Source organism: Protomyctophum parallelum, assembly GCF_964188405.1.
Source record: "Protomyctophum parallelum genome assembly, chromosome: 2".
NCBI classification, from domain to species: domain Eukaryota; kingdom Metazoa; phylum Chordata; class Actinopteri; order Myctophiformes; family Myctophidae; genus Protomyctophum; species Protomyctophum parallelum.
The window spans coordinates 52,062,187-52,083,281 of NC_139699.1; the positions used below are offsets into that span (position 1 = coordinate 52,062,187).

The 21,095-nt window shown below is 42.1% G+C and overlaps 2 protein-coding genes across 2 annotated transcripts; one reads left to right on the forward strand and one right to left on the reverse strand.

The window, feature by feature from the left end:
* The first annotated feature begins 19 nt into the window (after positions 1–19).
* Positions 20–3,041, forward strand: saal1 (serum amyloid A-like 1). Its single transcript, XM_083760160.1, has 2 exons — positions 20–218; positions 510–3,041. Exons 1-2 carry the CDS (start codon positions 169–171, stop codon positions 2,056–2,058), a joined length of 1,599 nt encoding a protein of 532 aa, XP_083616286.1. The 5' UTR covers positions 20–168; the 3' UTR covers positions 2,059–3,041.
* A 1,259-nt stretch (positions 3,042–4,300) lies between these two features.
* vps26a (VPS26, retromer complex component A) lies at positions 4,301–20,682 on the reverse strand. Its single transcript, XM_083759734.1, has 9 exons — positions 20,590–20,682; positions 18,132–18,281; positions 16,107–16,182; positions 11,057–11,213; positions 10,370–10,534; positions 9,811–9,917; positions 8,323–8,424; positions 7,499–7,608; positions 4,301–6,844 (listed from the first exon to the last, which is right to left on the reverse strand). Exons 1-9 carry the CDS (start codon positions 20,590–20,592, stop codon positions 6,728–6,730), a joined length of 987 nt encoding a protein of 328 aa, XP_083615860.1. The 5' UTR covers positions 20,593–20,682; the 3' UTR covers positions 4,301–6,727.
* Positions 20,683–21,095: the final 413 nt, after the last annotated feature.

The following is a 21,095-nucleotide window of genomic DNA, read 5'->3' on the forward strand; positions in this document are numbered from 1 at the left end:
GGACTAGGATACTTAAGCAGGGATTGTCTTTTAGAGACGCCACCGGACGGCAAAATTAATATATACTCTAAGGTTTATGCCTAATAGTAGTAATTCGAAGCAGTCAGTCCACAGTCCCCACAAATTTAGGAGCAGTTTGTTTTGTTGTTCATATAATTCATCATCATTATGGATCGTAGTGTGGACGGAGCTTCAGAGAACCAGGAGGATCATGGGAGGTTGGCTTTTTTGTTTGGCTTTGCACTGTTGACTTTATTTCTCTTGTCTGTCTTATGACAAGACGCAGTGATACACTTTGAGTGTATTTAGACACCTTATTTGTTTAACCTTGTTTGCTCTGTAATATTTTATTATTATTATTGTTTTTTGACGCAGCTTGTCTTTCCTTTTGCCTTGTATCCAACTATCCACTGTATATACTGCACTTAATGTAAGTTGTTAACTGTGTGACTGATTTCCCCCCACGGGATAATAAAGGAAGGTATCTATCTATCTATCTATCTATCTAGGTCTTCCTCGTGTTCAGAGGAGGAGGAGGAGGAAGGCTCTCCTCTGATGGACCGCAACCCCTCCCCTCCCCCCAACGCCTCCGACATAGAGGACGAGGCCGGGGGGGAGGACGACGCCATCGTTGGAACGGCCTACAGCAAGCACTGGCTGTTCGGCACCCTCACCCGCCTCATACAGATTGCCACCAGAGAGGAGAAGGAGGGAGGCGGAGGAGACTCCACTCACATGCAGCTCACTGATGAAGAGGAGGAGAGCCTGTGTCGAGTGTGGGACATGGCTATGGACCGGGACGTGGCCGGTTTCCTGCAGGAGTTCAAAGCTGCAGACATCCTACTGGGAGTGATCGCCAAGTCCCGCTGTCCTCGACTCACAGAGATCTGCGTAGGAATCCTGGGTAACATCGCTTGCTTTCCCGACACCTGTCTGTCGCTCAGCCACAACCACGACCTGGCGGAGGTGCTGTTGCTTCTTCTTGGAGACACAGATCCTCGGACGCTATTGGAGACGAGCAGGTTACTGGTGACATGTCTGTCTCAGAAGGACGTCAGTTCGTTGTGGCTTCAGAGAATTCAGCAGCACAAATCCGTGTGTTCGAACCTAACCTTCATTATGAGCAGCTCTACTAACGTGGAGCTGGTAGTGAAGGTAGGGGAGCTTCTAGATAAGCTGTTTGACCTGGATGAGGAGCTGATGAAGACCTGGATCACAGAGCCACCTGGTGGTGGTGACGAGGAGGAGAACGAAGGTCGGGGTGGTGTGGACGTGACGTTGTCGCTGCTCGAAGCCGCAAAGCAGCTCAGGTCTGAGAGTCCAGAAGGTTTAGAAGTTTACCTCCATGTCCTCCAGCTGCTCACCACCACAGATGAAGGCATCCACGTGCTAGCCGCCCCGGACGGGCCTGGCCGGGCCTTATGGGACTTTTTGTGTTCGGTGGTGGTCGAGGACCTTCTGCAGCCCGGAGACCCTGCTCTTATCCTCCAGGAACAGAAGCTCCTTCTGCTCCACTCTCTGGATGTCCTGTCAGCGCTTTATTCCTGTCTGGACCCCAGGCCTGACACCTACTTGCCGTTGGTTGGAGTGATGCTACGCGTGCTTCGGTATAACAGCGAGCTGCTGCAGAACAAAGCTGAGGAGGTTCAACGGTTCCAGGAGGACAGACGGGAAGCTGATACCCACAAAGACCAACAGGAAGCTGATACCCACAAAGACCAACAGGAAGCTGATACCCACAAAGACCAACAGGAAGTTGAAACGCAGAAGGATCAACGGGAGGTTGATGAAACACCCAAAGACCAGCATCTCCAGTCTCTGATAGAAAGCACCACAGGGTTTCTGGCTGACCTCCTCTCTGACATCTCCAAGGAGGAACTGTCAGAGCTGGTGACTGACGGCTCTCTGACAGAGAAGACCTGTTGCTGTGCGGCAGCAGCCTTACTGCCACACTTCAGCCATGTTGTGAAACACCTGGCCTCCATGTTGACCCAGACTCATCCTCTGTTGGTACACGCACTGAGGAGAAAGACACTTCCTGGATCCCAGTCCACTTGATCTCGGCCAATCGGCCCAACTCAAAGAACTTTGTGACGCCACAGAGACAGTTTTGGATCAAAGAGAGATTTGTCGTGAGTCGTGACCTCAAATACCCCCCCCCCCCCCCCGCCACACACACACACAAGCATTGTTGATGTACACGCCACGGCCACTACAAGATTGGGCACTAAGGAAGAGTTGGCACCTCTGTCAAATTTGCCATTTTGTCCAAAAAAAACAGCTATGTCACATTGCATTAATTGTTATATACATGTTAGGGTATGAAGCTTTTTGTTTTAAACAAATATCATTGTTTTGTATACAACAGTATACAAAAAGAATTCCATCCATTATGAATATTAATGTTAATGTTTAACTAACTCATTTAAAACAATCCATCCATAAACATTTATATTATATATTAAATTAAAACTTAATACAGGAAAGGTGGGCACTAGGGTAGTAGGGAACTCTGGGCAGTGGGCACCATTATTTTGGGCAGACTGGGCGCCAGGAAAAGCGGGCTCTTTGGGTGAGAAGAGTGGGCCCTTTTTCTAGTAAAAGTTTGACAATTTCACTGGACCGCGACCCACAAATACGCTTGCGTTGTTGCCCTTCGACTTCTGTGCGTGCAGAAACAAAAATGCAAGTCTCATTGAAAATTATAGGTGCTTTAAATCACTGCCCGTTTGAAAGGACCTTAACTGTCTAACCTTAATCCTAACTCTCAGATCAGTAAAACTATGCCATGCATAACCCAGTTAACCCTAATGATCTAGCGCCCACTTTATTTTTGTACCCATATTTCCCTAGTGCCCACTCTTCTCACCCCAAAAGTGTAAAGTACCCACTGAGTGTCCACATTTCCCTAGTGCCAACTCGTCCTACGTGCCCAGTATGTTTGACTAGTACTGACTACCTTTCTTGTTATACCGTTTTTCAAATGATTTTATATTTCCCCCATTAATACTGTACTGTATGTTCTTTGAGTTTTTGTACGATCTTCGAACTGTTCAATGGTAAAAAGTTAAATGTAATAAACGTGTGTGTAAGTCATGGACTCATGGCGTGGGAATCCTGGTATAGTGGAGTAGACTAGAGGATGGGGTTCAACGAGTACTATGTTAAGCGAAGCGAGGTTCAGAGACAAGTGATTTTCCGAATGTAGATTGTAATGGATGTAAGCTGTGAGGAAGACCCACAGGAACACACCCAGGGTGCCGGCCTTATTCCGGCGAGCCGCCCCGTGTCCGAAACGGTTGAGAAAAAAAGAAAGGGGTTTAATTACTTAGTTTAAAATAATGTCAATGTATTTTAAAGTTACTGTATTATTGCAATCATGAATAAATGATTTATAAGGCTGACTTTGTTTGGATTAAAAAGGGTCATTTGGGGGCAAGGGTACCCCCAAAATGTAAACTGAGAACAGGTCATATTTGATGGTTGTGTGTGAAAGAACACCCTAGAAAACCAAAAGTATTATGAATATAGCATATTCAAAATCACTGCACTGTGCGATAGTGAGACATGAAGGCCCTATATTTAGTCCCCTGAATTTACCTGGATCCACTTGGTATACTTTAACATGTCATTTGGATGCCCCTAGTGATCACATAATATACTTTAACATGACATTTGGATGCCCCTAGTGATCACATAACATCTTTAAAGATTTCTATTGCAATTGTCTATGTGCTCCTGGGCTGTTCAATGTACCCATTTAGACCTGACCTCAATTTAAAAAAAAAATCTTCTAAATCCTCCAGTTTTCTGAAATAAATACTTTCACGATTCTTCAAAAATAGCAGACCTACAAGCTCGTAGCGCGCCACTCTGTGGCACGCTATGAGCTTGTAGATAGGCTATTTTTCAATAGCTAAATTATAACATGTTTAGAACACCAAAAGGGGTTAACCGCCCAAAATTCTCCTGTGTCCCTATTCTGGGTATACAATAGGCGAACATTTGGCAGAAATAGATCTGCAAAGTGCAAACTCACAATGTGACAGTTGCGTAGATAGTAAATTAGGGGGGCAAGGTATGAGAAGATGCCCATACCACTTCACTAAATGCCAGTTGATTCTGTAGTAAGCTTCCATGGATATAACAGACTACAGTGCATAAACCTTATATAAGACCATCATTCAAATTACATGATCATAGATCATGACCAGTATTCCATATACTGGTCATGATCTAGAACTGTCAATAACAACCTCACTTAGAGACTGTTTAAGTAACAGATCATTCTTCAAAAATATTCAGTATAAAGTTTATTTATTGATTCATTTTAGCTATATATTTGGCCTGGGGGTATATAATATATATACAGAAATCAGTCGCACAAGTTAATTGCAGATGGGACATTACTAAAAAGATGAACATGCAGTGGGTAAAATGGGGTTGATTGTTTTCCACCCAAACAAAAACTACCTTTAGATGTTTGTAAACCAAACTGAAAAACCGTGTCTAAAAGTTGTACAGTATGTAATGTTGTTCAGAAAAAGAGAAAATGATTTTGACAAAGAAAAACAAAACAGCAAATTAAGAAAAGGTTTCCAAAAGAAAAGTGTAAAAAAAAAGGCAAGCATAGTTTACAGAAAGAAAAAAGTATCAGTGATTGAAGCTGTTGAAAACAAAGAAATACCCAGAACAAATATGGTAGCACTGATTGAATAATTACAGACAGTGGGTATTACACTTCATCATAACCAAATAAGTAGTAATATACAGTATATTATATATACGTGCTAGTATAGTTATCATTACAGACGTGATATTTCTGAGGTGTACAGTAGTTGTCCTTGATCCTTTCCTCAACTTAACCAATAGAGGGGGAAAGCGCAAAACAGACCACAAATCAGCATTTCAATGCTAACACAGGTCATGTGATGTCACATGTGTATATAGATTTATTTTCTTCTTTTTTCCAAAGCAGGAGTTTAACCAGTGGTCAGAACATCACAGTGAAACATTGCTGTATTTAATATGACAGTATATGTTTTAGAGTTAGACAGTGCAGCTCCATAGGATGCCTTTATAGTAATAAAGTTGAGCAATACAACGGTCTAATTGCTCAAAATACACCATGTCATCCTGTTCTATGGATTGAACATGAAATGGAAAAAAAGGTATACAGTAACTACAGTACATCAATCACAGCTGGGATGAGTTTACTTTTTCATTCAAATGATTCCATATCCAAACAGAAACTGCTGTTCCTTAGCATTCATTAGCATTGTATCTTCATAGGTTGGACATACATTTTTCAACCTGGCAAAAGCAAGTTAACTGAATCTTAAAAGAATTGAGTGAATTTAACCCCAGCCTTGAAATGGACACAGAACTGTAGTGGCCTGATGAACTTGAACAGCAGTGACCACAGAAACAAAATATTAATCTAAACATGAAACATTTCAATGTTGTAGAGTATTAAAATCTTTTTTTCCAGGTGAAAATAGTCAACCAATGTAAATGAGCCAATCTATTTCCTAAAATGAGTGACTAAATCTTGAAGTAAGGCAAATCACTGCATCTGAGACGTTTCAAATTGTGAAACTAATTACAGTGAGTTGCAGGATAAACACATGCTTTATTCACTGGCACATCAGTTCACTTTATAAGTAAAAAGATTTTAAGACTGAACATGTGGTTTAATTGTTCAGATGGACATTGTTTTTGCACTGCACTTTGCAGGTGAAGAAGCCTCACAGTCACTGCCATTATCACTCAAGCATGCTCAAGACAACTAAAACTGGGCAGTTTCTGAGCTCTGTGCTAGGACAAACCAAGAACGGGGTCATGTGTTCACAAATGCTTTAACTGGGGGGGGGGGGGGGGGGGGGGGGGCACAAACATTCACACTGAGCATTGTGTTCCAAACAGCCAAATTGGACAGGGTGTCCACTGTTCAGTAAAAAGATTCTCACAGCCAAAGTATTCTCCAATACTTGACAGGACCCGAGTGGGCTGTAACAAGTGCCTTCGTACATAGGCAGGTAAAAGAGAGTGGACTGAGGATTGACTGCTGTGCAGGATGACAGAAATGGAAACTCCTGTTGCAGTGCTTTTACACAATAGAGAGGAGAGAAGAAAGCTAGTGTGCATTGTCTGTAGTCATTTCTACTCTTTTCTCCCTTTCACTCCATTTTTCAGCACACTGACTGGAATTCTACAACTTTCCCATTTGTGTATGTGTGTGCGAGTGTATTCTCAATATAGTCAGCAATATCAAACAGATTGTGTCTTGTCAATTTCCCTGGTTATGTCAAGTACATAATGCAACCCTCTCCTCTGCCCTGTCGCTACCCGTGACCCCCTTCCTTCTTGAGCTCATGTTTTGGATTTGCATTTCAGCAGCCTTGACTTGTATAATTCCATGACTTGACATGCATATGTCTGTGTGTGTGTGTGTGTGTGTGTGTGTGTGTGTGTGTGTGTGTGTGTGTGTGTGTGTGCGTGTGTGCGTGTGTGTGTGCTTTTTCAGTCGATGGGGAGGCAGGAGAGTGTATTATTTCAGGCTGTTCAGTGGGTTGGGTCGCTGTGTATTATATGCATGTATGTGTATGTATATGCATGTCTACAAGTGTTTCTCAGTCCAGGGGTGGACAGGAGGGTAGCTCACATCTGGCTGTTCAGCAGTGAGGAGTTTGGGTGTGTATTCTCAGTCCAACAGGGTGTCTGACCCTCACATCTCTGGCTGTTCTGCAGTAACTGGTTGGGGTCGTGGCTCAGGCGACTCGTAGCGTTGGTGGAAATTCCTTTTTCTCAGCTTCTCTGGGGCTTTCCTCCACAAGACAATCTCCTAAATAGAGGGACAGAGAGGAGTGTTTTTCTCACAATCGGCCGATACAGATCTTGTGCATAATTTGTGCATATTTCCAAAATTATATGAGCAGTTGAGACGAATAACAGTCTTAAGTCCACACCAATTATCCATAATGTATAAACGATGGATATGGGGTCAGGACGGATAGGCCTTTTCGGGGAGGGGTCAGAATAAATGATGGACCGTTATTCGTCTCAACTGCTTGTCAAAACTGTTTGTGTGGGGAGGAAGGGGAGAATGTTTAGGCCTGCCACAAAACGATATATATATATATATATACACACTTTTATACCACTTAAAATGGTATAAAAGATCAGTTTCTCCAGATCGGGTAAATTGCCGATCGAGTCATTTTGAGTGAAAATCATCCGATTACCAATCGGTGACCGATCGGAGCACCTCTGTGTTGCCATAATCAGAATCTCAAAGGGAAATCTTAGAAATGAATGAAGAAATGTTTAAATGTATACTATAGCTTCATGTATCTGACATGAAAGATCAGGGAACCCATCATATTTCAGGTAAAAATAAAAAAGTATGCTTGATACAGATGCAGCTGCCTGTGCAACCATTCAATAACCACAAGAGTTCAAAAGTTATAACAAATATTTAAATATCTCTGCCTGTTACCTGCTGTTTGAAGTACCTCCTGTCCTCTTCATCCACCAGCACCAGATTAAGGAAGTAACGAACAGAAAACTTCTTGTTGACATCCCTCATTGTGGCTGTGAGATCATATCCTGTCAACAGAAGGAGCAAATACACAATCACACATCAGCCTTTCCTATTTGTTAACTGCGCCAGAAAAACTCCACTCAATGGTGATGCTAGAAAAGACACAATATTGTTGCATAACAATTTAAGGCGTGCCCAACAAGCATTTGGTGATTTTAGATATCAGAGATTACATTTAAAATACTAAGTGCTCTGTGGCTAAATGTAAAAAATAAAAATAAATCATGTTATTATACTCCACATGACGAGTGAACAGATTCTGATATCTAAAATAGTTTTTGTCCAATTTGATGGCACTGCATGGCAGGGAAAGAGTAACCCGACTCCGCCAGATGGGGGCAGTATTGATTCAGTTCACTAGCCTCCATCTGGGCTAGCTCAGGAAGCACTGTTAGTTTTCATCATCTACGACGCACTGTGAGCTTGCAGATCAGCCGTTTTCAAGACAGAGCAGACACTTTTTTTCACTGATAGACTACCAGGATCTTTAATGAAGTGCAGCTTGGTTAAAACCGCTCGGAACGGAATTTAGTAATTTCATTAAAAATGATAGTTTGGAGGTCCGTTCGAAATCCTAAAAACAGGCCTAGGGTACAGCCTTACAGCTTTCTTCAGCGATGCAATCTCAGATGGAAATACGCTATGATTGTGAAGAAAGCGTGTCTTCCATCTGGCGGAGTCAGGTTAGGGAAAGAGTGCAAATATGCAGAAATTCCTACCTGCCAGAAACAGCCTGATGGGTATGGATTCTCCTTTAACTGGAGCTCCGTCCATGATTTCATACTTGGCAACCGTTTCGGTCTCTGTGGTAGTGCTGGGACCTGGACAAAAAAAACCCACATCACGTGATTATTTCATTTGATCAAGATAAAAACAAGCAGGTCTTCATCCCATGATCTTTCCACTCATAAAACGAAAGCTCTGATCAGAGGGGGTAGGGAAACCACGGGGTCTTGGACAAGTCTTTCGGAAAAACGAAACCCAATAATGACGTTGGTGCAATTACCCTGCCCGCAGCAATGCAGGGCAGGCGTTCCTGTGTATGACTGTTAACAACTGAAGATGTAGGCTGCCACGAAGATGACATCTTCACTAGCTTATTTTGCTGCAACTGACCAGCATCTGCAAGTGGCTGTGCACTCTTCATTTCTCCGTTTCTTATTTGTCTTCTTTGCATGTACATGTACAGTAAGCAATTGAAGGAATACCATCCCTACTGCTTCATATCATTGCAATGCTCGCTAGGAATTCAAGGTCTAGAGCGGGCTGGTGCATCGACCACATGCAGTGCATGTTCCAAGTCTAGCTCGAGACCTACTACGTTTGTTGTTTTTCCCCTCTCCTCACTCCTCTATTTCAACGAAGTGGTCACCACCATAGACATAGAAAAGTAGACGCCTCCTTCGGCTCTGGGGCGTGTGTATTTCGAAAGTAGGCAACATGGAAGGAAGCTTTTACGGAAGCATAGCGGAAGCTTCTGCATGCGTCCAAGGAACGTAATTGTGCACCACAGAAGGGGGCGTTCGGTAGGCCAATCGGAGGCAATGTAAACCTTTGTTTTCTAATGCCAATAAACCTCCTTTAGTTTGAATATAAAGATGCTGTGATTGGACAGTAGTCACTTGAGTGGCAGCGATGCAGTGTGCCTTCCGCTTGACGCTGAAGACACGTCTCCAACGAACTGCAGCGGCCAATGAGGCATCTATTTTCTGAGGGGCGCTAGCCTCTCCTATAAACAGCTTTTGTCCACATACATCTCATATTTGCCATTGAAAGGAGAAATTAGGTCAAATGTGACGTCAATTTGTGTCAACACAAACATCTTATAAAGTCTAAAGAATGCCACTGCAATCTAGTTCCGATGCAAAGTTTATTTGAAAGTAATGTCAATGACCCGGCAACAAGCTGCTTCATTCAGGGTCAAAGGTGAATAAACTGGGTGGCATTCTTTGTATTAAGAGTTGATTTCTCCAGCCTGACCTGTGATCTTATAGCCCAATTTCTTTGTACTAGTTTTGGCTTGTCAACCTGTAGTAGTATGTGCAGTGAGAAATATCACCCTCCCCGACCTTACCAGATTAGTGTTATATTAATTATACAGTAGCTGGATGTCTATTCCAGAGATCTGTTGTAATGACGTATGCCTGTGTTAAATATACTTTTAACTAAATGTTAAGTTTGACATATACAGCCATCTTAAGTCTTACCTATACCAGTAATCTCCTTCTTAATGAGCTGCAGTTCCATGTGTTGGATTTTGATCCTGACCAGCAGGAAATAGATCTTTCCTACGATCACATCCTTAAGATGATACCTAGAAAACACACAGTTAAGAGAATACTAGCTCAAACCCAAAATCCTTAGGCTTAACAGCGGGCGACAGCCAGGCATATTTTCCGAAGTGCGTTGTTTGTCTATGGGACCCGGCAACTACTGCCGATAGCAGGTGAAGAGGCGATTGTCGAAAAGTGGGCAGAGGAACGTTGTTCAAAAACATGAACATATTTTATCCTTGGACGACATCGTCCGCCGATAGCCAATCAAATTCACGCTGCTTTGTTTACCCTCCACACAGAACCATATCACCTATACGAGGACATGGGTAATGACAGCAGGAATGCCCACTAGGAGATTCTTTATCGGTCACAGTTGCCGCTGTTAAAACGGATTCGATAAGGATTCACTGGATCCAATTACATTTGTAATTCAGATTTGGTGAGCAAGAGAACATGAAATGACACTTTCTTGGAGTAAAGCAATGCTTACTTTGACTTGTTGTATTCAAACTCGATATGCAGACAGTCTTCTATGCCAACCTCCATCTTGATGGAGTTGTTGACGTCTGGGTAGGTGGCCAACTGGTGGACAATCAACTCGTATTCCTTCACGAGGTCAGACAGACGACGGACTATTGTCACCCTAAGGAAATACCTGGAGAAGAAACAGAAGAAACGTACATTATATATTATTATTATATACGTACCTGTCACACAGGTAACCGTGCAGCACTATCTCCGAACATAAAAACACAGAGTAACACCAATTCAAATATATATTATGCCAAGGACCAAATTTCTTCATTTTTACTACTGATATTCTTTCCTGGTGAGTTGCAAAATGTCACATTCAACAAAATCACACCGGCCCGATTCCGGTGAGCCGCCCCGCATCCGAAACAGTTGAGAAATGACAGAGTTACCATGTGGGGGTCCCTCTACTGTACTGTACGTACACCCAAAATCACCATATATACAGTTAATATGTGCGTATGTGTTTGTGCGTGTGGTGGTTGTAAACTGTAAAGGCTAATATATATATATATATATATATATATATACACACACATACACACTATACCTGAGTCTGACATTCGCTCCAGTGTAGGACTCATAGAAACATCAGTGTGGTTGTAAAGGCTAATATACTATATATATATATATACATACACTATACCTGAGTCTGACATTGGCTCCAGTGTAGGACTCGTAGGGCTTCTCCACCTGCATGAACTCAAAGTCATAGCTCCTGTTCTGGGCCAGCTCACCAGGCAGAGCTAGCTCCTTCACCAGGTCCACAAACTCATGGGTGTTGCTTTTATCAGAGAAGAGCTCTGCAACAAAGCAAAGTGGTTCTCATATTTCTTTTTTTCAAAGTGGAAAGCATTTCCATAAAACAGCAACACACTTGTATGAAGTGAGGGGCACTCTTATTATCATAAGAGTGCCCCTCATCATACAACACATTCCGTGCACAAAGCTGGGCATAGGAGAGACTAGTGCCCCTCAAAAATGTATAATGTTCCTGAATAATAAATTCATGAATAATAATGAATAATCATTAGTGTCAGGCTACTAAAGAAATGTCAACTCGTTAACCACTTGAACCCCAGCATCCATATTCTGGGGTTTAGTCAAAAATAGCCATCTACAAGGGCAATGCTTGTAGATGGCTATGGCTGTAGATCAGCCAAGGGGATAAGTAAATGGCACAACTAAAGCAACATAGTATCATTGCAGCTCGAGGAAGAAAATACTCATGTTGCAGAGTTGAATGTGATTTTGTACACACCTAGACCAAACTTGTCTTTATTGTCTCCACCAGGCCGAAGGCATGGGGGGAGAGTATGTTTTGCACTCCGTCCGTCCGTCCGTGTGTGTGTCCGTCCGTCCGTGTGTCCGTGAGCAGCTAATCTCGGCCACCGTTAACCCGGTCGATGCCACATTTTGCACACACACTCCCTGGATGCCAACGATGAACCTCTGCCCCAAAATTTCCAGAACGGCCTGTTATAGCGCCACCAGGAGGCCGCTTTGTGCAAAACAAGTTTTTGCACAGTACACCTACAGATTTTGTCCAAACATCACGCAAATGGTACACAGTCTCTCTAGAGCCATTCAACGAAACGGGTCTTTCAGATTTCTCAGACTCCATCCTGATTGGTTAAGATTGGCTTCCAAAGTGCTCAGTTTCAAACAAAATGCTGCAAATCATGAACACATCGCGTGATTTCCGTGAAATTGTGCACGCACATTCCCACTAGGCCGAGGAAGAAATGCCACATGAACAATTTCAACTCAGCCTCAAGGTGGCGCTATAACTGGCCGAAAAGTGTTTTTACCTCTAATTTACTTTTGTTGCCCTTTTATCCAACCACCAGATGAAGGCAAGCTGCAATGTCCTACATTCCTATCCTGGTGGAGACCTGTGCCCAGAAGGGCACTTTCTCTAGTTAATATTCTGGAGTCTCTATCCCAGACAGACAATGGACGAGAGTGTTATGTCCAAAAACATGACATGATCCTACAAATAGAGCTTCACAAAATCCTATCAGACTCTCAGAAGCACACTGGGCTTCTGAGTATGTCCGTCTGTACCCAACCCCAAGATGTCTTTCCATTCATCGCTAATGCCGATTTCCTATGCAGTGATTCTAGCAGAAAGTGGGTTTAGCAGTACTATGGCAAGCTGCAGGCTGCACATGACAAGCACATGTTCAATTAAACAAGAGCAAACCCATGCTATGTTGCTTGTTTTTCTAGCGTGGCTTTGCCAGACACATAACGTGGATCCACTCATACACTTCAGAAGGAAGGCTGTACAGCAAAGTAACCACAGTTTTATGTTCGGGTCAATATCTTTGACTTATTCCCCCTCATACAAATACTTAGGTTTTGTTTTTCATGAATATATGAGTTTCTCTGAGGGAAAGAATGTATTGGCTGACTCAGCAGGTAGAGCATTAGGTGCCATATTAAGTAAAATTAAATTTTGCCCTGATTTAGGTTTTGCTACATTTACCAAGCTCGATGACGCCATGGTCTCTTCCATTCTGTTTTATGCAGCAGGTGTGTGGGGCTTTGAGGAGGCTACCGAATGTAAAAACATTCAGAGTAGAGCGTTGAGGTGTTTTCTCGGGGTGCATAAGTATACCACTAAGTTGGCCATTGAAGGTGACACAGGTTGGGAAAGCTGCCTGACAAGGCAGAGATGTGAGATGATCAGGTTATGGAATCGCCTTACCCAACTGCCAGAAGAGACTAAGAGAGGCTTACAAAAATGATATTAAATTGAAATAAAAGATGTAATCATCCGTGGATAAGAGAGGTCTCCTCAATTTTCTCAATTTCTGACTTAAACACATATTTTTTAAATAACCTTCATTGTAACATTAATACAGTCAAATATAAACTGTCAATGTTACATCAGCAGAATTGGAGTGTGGACATTGTGAAAAAGGCGAAATTAAGAAGTTATATTCAATTTAAAGAGGACTACATGACTGAACCTTATGTTGCATTTAATTTAAAAAGAGGACAGAGGTCCCTCTGTGCCCAGTTAAGATCTGGTGCTTTACCTCTGGCAGTTGAGGCAGATATATACTGGCTTTCCTGAGGAGCAGCAACTGTGTGCTCTTTGTGACCTGGGAGTTGTAGAGGATGAGTTTCATTTTGTTTTCTATTGTCCACTATACCATGATTTAAGAAACGTTTTATTTGAAAAAATTCAGGATAAGAACCCAGATCTGTTTTGGATGTCTGAGTGTTTTATGTAAAATTGGTTGTTCCGTAATGAAGTTTTTGTTTGTGGAAATTTTATGTTGGAGAACGATGTATCCATGAGTAACTGTCTATTTGTGTATATGTATTATTATATATGTACAATTTTGTGAGTGTCTTGTAAGCCCGTGCGGGCTGGGCATCTTATGATGTAGGACACTTTAATAAAAAATCTATCTATCAATCATACCTCTTCCCCTCTATGAGGAATCATGTGAATCCACATTATATGTCTGGCAAAGCCAGGCTAGAGTTTTTCGGCAATATAGTAAAAGAAATATCACTGCTTCATAATGAGCTCTTTAGCGCCGATGTGGAAACACCTCAGTGCACCAAAAGTCTTCTTGAAAATGTCATATTATCGATAGAGGTATTAGGTACAAAACACTGCAATATTTAATTTCATCAATACTGCCCAGACATATTTAAAGATAGGTTAAAGCAATGACACTTGTTTTGCCGTACATACCATCCATCCATATTTAACTGTAATAAATTCTTATGACTTCTTCTCTCGAGGATAAAAGTAAACACAATGACCTGTCAAGGGTGCACACAAACAACTAAACCCTGATCGATCGCCTTCAATTTCACTGCATTTTGTACGTCTGCTGACACAGAGAACCTGGGAATGAGGTCAGTGGACAATAACACCATATGATCCACTATTAGAATGCAATCTGTCACTGCAGAGGAAAGAGAGAAGGTGCCAGTGGCTGAGGAGGAGGTAGCCTATGGTCGCCTTCACACCAGGATGCTTTACTGCGATTAAAACAAATTCTGCTGCATACTGTATCGTCAGAAAGTGCGCTTTGTTTGGGCAAGTGTGAAGGCTCATTCTAATTCTGATGTGCATCAAAACAACTGCCGTTTCACTTCGATTCAAAGTGCACCAGAGTGCGGATCACCGTAGGTGACGTGTGAATGCAATCGCATTAAATATAGGGGTGAACAAAGAATGTGCCATTGTCTAATGAAGAGATAGAAGCCCTTATCACAATATGGCCAGGCGATCATATATCAAATTCTGGTTACACACAAAAACAATGCAGTGCACAGGATACATGCGAGAGAATGGAGGCGATTGGGTTTTTCTGGTTGTGTGTCAAAGTGTTCTTGGGCAAGACGCTTAAATGGAAACTTCACCCTTTTTGCAAAAGAATATATATGTTAATGACGTTTAGAAGATTTAGAACACTTTCCTGGGGGTCTTTATGTGTGCAATATGTGGTTTTAGATATTTTAGATTTTAGCAGTTTTTAGTAGTGTCTCTGATATCATGGACACTTACTCACTTACTTCCTGGACTACATGTTGTCTCAGTAAAACAGCCCTCCCCCTATCCACAAGGAGGAGCAGTGCACCAAAGCATTATGGGAATTGTATTCCAGGAAGGAAGTGAGCCCAGTGTCCATGACATCAGAGACACTGGGCTCACTGTTAAAATCTAAAATATCTCAAACCACATATTACACACACAAAGACCCCCAGGAAAGTGTTCTAAATCTTCTAAACGTCATTAATATTTTAGCAAAAAGGGTGAAGTGTCCCTTTAACCCCTAACCGCTCCTGATGAGAAGCTTGGTGCCTTGCATGGTTTTCTCAGCTGTCCATATGTGAATGTGTGAATGGGTAAATGAATGGAGAAAGGCACTATATAAATGCAGCATGTGTCCCAGTGAAAGTGAACGTTTTCATTTATCAATGTTTAAAATGCATAAACATGCACACCCGTAGTTAGCACTGTGTTCTTCTAGAACTGTACGAAGAGTCAACTTTAACCCATTAAAACCGGGAAAGCATCGTTTTAGATTTTAGGGTTGGCTATTACAACATTTTGCAGATCTACAAGCCCACAGCTCGTCATTTCGTGCCACGCTGCAAGCTTGTACATCTGCTATTTTTATACATTTTTGAAAGATCTTGAAAGTGTTTTTGAATTTTTAATCATTTTGAATTACAAAAAAGTTTGAGAACTAGTGCCATTTCCGCATGGTGTTCCTTTGACCATACGTGCTGCTGACACATTTCACTGTGTATTCTTTGCTACTGTGTTTTGTTGTATATGACTTTGTGAAGTGTGCAGAGACCCCTTGGGTCTCTCTGCAACTTGGCCTCAGGTCTAACACTCTTCTGCACAAGCAAGGAGCGAGCGAATGACAGCGTTCCAACGGCGATATCACACGAAATATTGTCCTGATATGGAGTGTCACCCATTATGTTCGTTGCGATGTAGCCTGAACCAATTAAATAACCAATAAATAATAGCGTGTGCCGTGTGGATCACAACCAATAAAAGTGTTTGGGGACGCGAAACCTCGCTCAAATAGAGACTCTGTGAGAGATTGAAAAACATGTTTTCTAATGAGATTTCCTCGTTCGCATCGCTGGCAGTGTGGATGAGGTCTAATTTGTTGCTAGGCTGAATGCATGGTGTGTGAACTCACCTATCTGTCCAACAAACTCAATGCGGATGCCCTGGTGCTCCAGTCTCTTTCCACCCTGCTTCACATTCAGATTGACCTGCAAGGACAACAGAACCACAAAATCAAATCTATCAATAACGAGGATATCACTCCCTCTTGTCAGACAGAGAGCTAATATAACCATGTCTGAATAGGATTTCTCAAAAAGAAAAAAGAAAAACCTCACAGACCACCTCACATATTTTCCCTGTTTTAAAATACTTCGACACGTTGTGGGCTGGTAGATCGGCGATTTGAACTATTTAACATTTGTTTTTCAAAATAGTAAAAAAAACGTTTAGGGATAAGGGGTAGGGAAAGTAAATAGGCACCCAAAAAAAAGGTTCTCAAAGTCAGTCTTTTAGCACGCAAACAAAGCTGATTCAGACAATATAGAACATCACCAAACAAAGTACTGGTGTTAAATAAATGTTGGGAAGACATTTTTTAATAAACAGCACTGCGTTTATTGATGTTCCAACTTTTTAATTCAGGGTGTTTTCGTAGAATAGGATTAGTAATAAGGGCAGCACCATTTAATAGACTACTTGACTAGCCTTCCACACATCCGTCGTTCCATTGTCGCTGTACGCATGTGGCAGTGTGAATGAATGGCACTTTGATAGGTGTGGAGACAGATAGGCAGGGGCCGAGTGGAGATACAGACCAATTCTGTTTAGACGGATGGCCCTTTGGCATCTAGCTCACCAACTAGCTCATGAGACATTCGCCAGAAATGTTCTAAATGTTCTTCATTTCCACAGGAATGTTCTATGCACACAGAACAACTCTTCCTACTTCCGGGCCCCTTCTCTACTTCCTATAATCAGGTGTTACTGATGATACTAATGAAGTGGTTCTCAAACGTTTTAATTTCAAGGACCCCTATAACTCTGAGAGTGTACAAATGGAACCAAATGGACTAAAGACTCATACATACACCAGTTTTAGGTGATAAGTTATCGCCTTCACCTATCACCGTCACCTTCATAATGAGTCGAGGCCATCATACTTGCGGTGATGTCCTTAAGCATTGAACCCGCCTCCCTCTGGTTCAGATGTGAAATACGCAATATGCATAGACATATAAAGGTCTCTAGGGCCTTTATCTCAAAGGAAGGCAACATGGAGGCAATGGCGATTGCATTGGCAAGCTTTCCTGAGATTCCTTGCGAAGCATAGAAAAACGGAAGAACAGAAGGGGACGTTCAGTAGGCCAATCAGAGGCATGTGCCTTCAAGATTCTACTTGACTTCCTCCTCCCGTTGGAGACAGGTCGCTCCAACGAACTGCAGCGGCCAATGAGGCATCTATATATTTTTTTATATCTATGCCCCTGTGTCTGCAAAACCATGGGGACCCAACTTCTAGACCAATCAGTGGACGAGGTGATAGCCCAGAGTGAAAGGACTTGTCTGACAGTAAAAACAGAGAGATGTGTCACCGCAGCGAGTGATGTTGTAGTTTTCTAACCTTTAGAAAACTTCACCGCAGTGATAAGCCATCACCTCAAACTGGAGTATGAATAGGCCTTTACAGGTCCATTTGGATCAATTTGTACACTCTCAAGAGTTACACACCCATACGGGTCCATTTGGAACCCACTCAAGGACACGTTGAGACCCACTGGTGTAGCAGAGCACCTTGACTCTGTTTTCTTTCTTTTTTTAAAGATTCTTTTAGGGTTATTCTGCCATTATTACTACACAGTAAGTTGACAGGCAATGGGGAGAGATATGGGGAGTGACATGCAGCAAAGGTCGTCAGGATCGGGAGTCGAACCTGCGACATGCTGTCAGGCAATAGCAGCCTGGGTGCCTGGACCACTAGGTCATCCCGGGCCACCCTGACTCTGTTTGACCAGAAGGAAGTAGGTAAGGGGTCCAAGTTCTTTCCAAAATGGTGTGTGCGCGTAGATTCCATTAGGATCAGCTGAGTAGTGCTGGAGGCCCCCAGGGGCCCACATTCAGAACCAGTGTAATTAAGGGCCAACATACTGTACTGTACCTTCCCAGACACCGACTCTCCATCGTAGAACAGGTAGTGTTTCTCAACCTTCCCATCTTCTGTCTTCAGCTCGGCGGTCTTCCTGTTTTCAGCATCATTCAGCAGCACGTCTATCTCACATACCGGCCCGAACAAACCCCCCAGGAAACTCTGGAAGAATAGAAAAGAGTAGTATATTAACTAACAACCCCCCCAGGAAACTATGGAAGAATAGAAGAATAGAAAACAGTAGAATATTCACTAGCATGTCTACTGGACACAACTATAATCCTCGATTCCTCTCCAACATATAGTTGCTCAGTTTTTTTTAGAGCACTGGGTGGTGACGTCATAGAGCGCACCGAGACCCCTTTTCCACCGGTTGGTTCCCAGTGGGAACCGGTTCAGTTCTTTTTGGTTTTTAGTCCATGAGCCAGAGGTCCAACATTTGTGGACGAACTATACACTATATTAAATTGTTTATAGGATCAATACAAGTAAATAAATACATGATAACCCTTCCACAGTAGTAGCTTTTTCATATTTTCGATTATTTTGCATATTTTCCTACATAATGCCTCATTTGCATATTCAAAAATGTAAAATTTGTAATACAATAAATCATTGTCTTCGTGTAAGTACTCAATTGGGGAAGTTTCATGGTGATAACAATCTAATATAGGTATGGTTTTGCCCACTCAATTCATAATTAACGTTTACATTTTGGAGCTCTGGCTCATGGACTAAAAACCAAAAAGAACTGAACCGGTTCCCATTGGGAACCAACCGGTGGAAAAGGGGCCCGAGTGAACTGAATAAACGAACGACAAGAGGGCACACCAGTGCACTCAGTGCGAATTTCCAAATGCACCCATAGTCAAAAATGACATTGTGTACAAGATCAAAACTGTCTTGAGTCACCAACAGCATAATGTTGAGACATACACCCATACATACACCCTGCCAAAACCAGTTATAATAATTATTACTGTCTGTCAGACTGTATATTCAGAGTATTGTCTTGCACTTGATATATTTATTCTTGTATGAGTCTGTGTTGTCTTTTAACTAGGAGAAACATAATGTCGTTTTTTTCTGCTGCTGCAGTTGGAAAGAATGACAAATAAAGCAATCTTGAATCTTGTATACTATTACTAATATGACAATCACCTCCATGCCCATTGCCCACTAGCCATTTGTTTTGGGGATAGGCCGACAAGCACATGCATGCTCGTCGCTCGAGCAATTAAGCAGGACAATGACTTGAATTACTTGATTGTATGAATCATACATGATTGAGAGACTAGTTCACCCTCCAAATAATATTCGCAAGGAATCTCTGGACAATTTTGCCTTCAACAGAGACACGCGCCCCAGAGCTGGAAGAGGCGTCTACCTTTTTATGTCTATGGGTTCTCAGATATTAATTCAGGGGAAAAGGATAATTGAAGACAATGAATACGGCCTGAGCCAACTGCTGTATATGTAAGTGATTCCCAGTCAGTGAGTGAAACTCTCAACCTTTTTCAAATAAGGCCCATTACTTTTTTGGCATTTGAGCCACAGACCACCATTTGATGAGATTTAGCCTCCAAAAACTAAGAGTATTGTGTTGTTGTTGGTTAGGATCCAAATGGACCCATAAGTGTCCATTTTATTTCCTTTAAAGTTAAAGATCTAATAAGGTTCCATTTGGTTACCAACTGAATTCTCCATCACCTGGAACCCTCTTAAGGACCACTGGGCACTGGTGGTCCACGGACCACTGGTTGAAAACCACTGATTTAAGATGTTGTGTGCGCTTTATACTGTACTGTAGAGATATATATTGATTAGTCATTATCTGAGTCACTGCGGCCATTAATAATCGATGACATTTTATGTCAACTTGCCAACACTATATACACACTGTAAATTAAAAAATGACAGGTGGCGCATCATGAGCTATGACAGGCAGCTTTACATCAGCCAAATTACTTAAAGCCCAGACAGTCAATTGAACAAGAACACGCATTCATTTGCTGTTGTTGTGACCATTTGCAACTTTAACTAGCATTTAATGATGAATTGAAAATGGAGGACCCTGTTGTAAACAAGTCTTATAGTGCTTGTTCTGGTTTTACTAGCAGATTTTGTAATGACCTGCACTTTCCTTGAACTGTACCCATTCTCTAGTCCAAACTGTTAATACAATTTTTCAATCAATCAATCAATACCAAGATGGAATAGTGAGACATCCATTTTACCAATAACAATTAACAAGAGGGATTATTAGTGCATTAATGACAACAAGCTCTAGCTAAAAGCAGACGGCCTGTGACTGCTAGCTGTCTCTGCTACTTATTTAGTTGGTACATTACACCACAGGACGTGTTATTATTAAACACTACTAAGTGAAAGTCACAAGTATAGTGTCAATGAGAATAAAAACGAATCGCACTGGTTATTATTGGTTATTGTTTGTCCTCCGTAGACTCACCATGTCGGCCGAACAGTGTCCAGACAGTTGAAGCTAGCAGTTAGCCTCCCCGTTAGCCCAGTCACAGTGTGTTGCTGTGACAGTAGTGAGATTTTACTCTCATGTGACCTCAGTCATATGAGAGGGCGGAGGCTCTGCTCTGATTTCGTCGACGGAAAAAAGAAAATTGGTCTTTTTTTCACTGAGGAAAAACGAGCCATGATGATGACTAAAACTAAAGACTAAATTTATACTGACAATTTCATCAAAAAACTAGAAAAAGTGCCCCTCAGGGCACAGGTCTCCACCAAGCCAGGTCAGGTTGTGGCCTCCTGGTGGCGCTATAATAGGCCAATGTGAAAAGGGTGCCATTTATTCATACGCCTTTGATGGCAATTAGATGATTTGAAGCATTTTGCTTTTTATCCCAAAAATGTGTTTTGCAAAAATCAACCTGTTGGTGGCGCTATAACAGGCCAATGTGAAAAGGGTGGGATATATTCCTCAGCCTAGTAAGAAAATGTGTG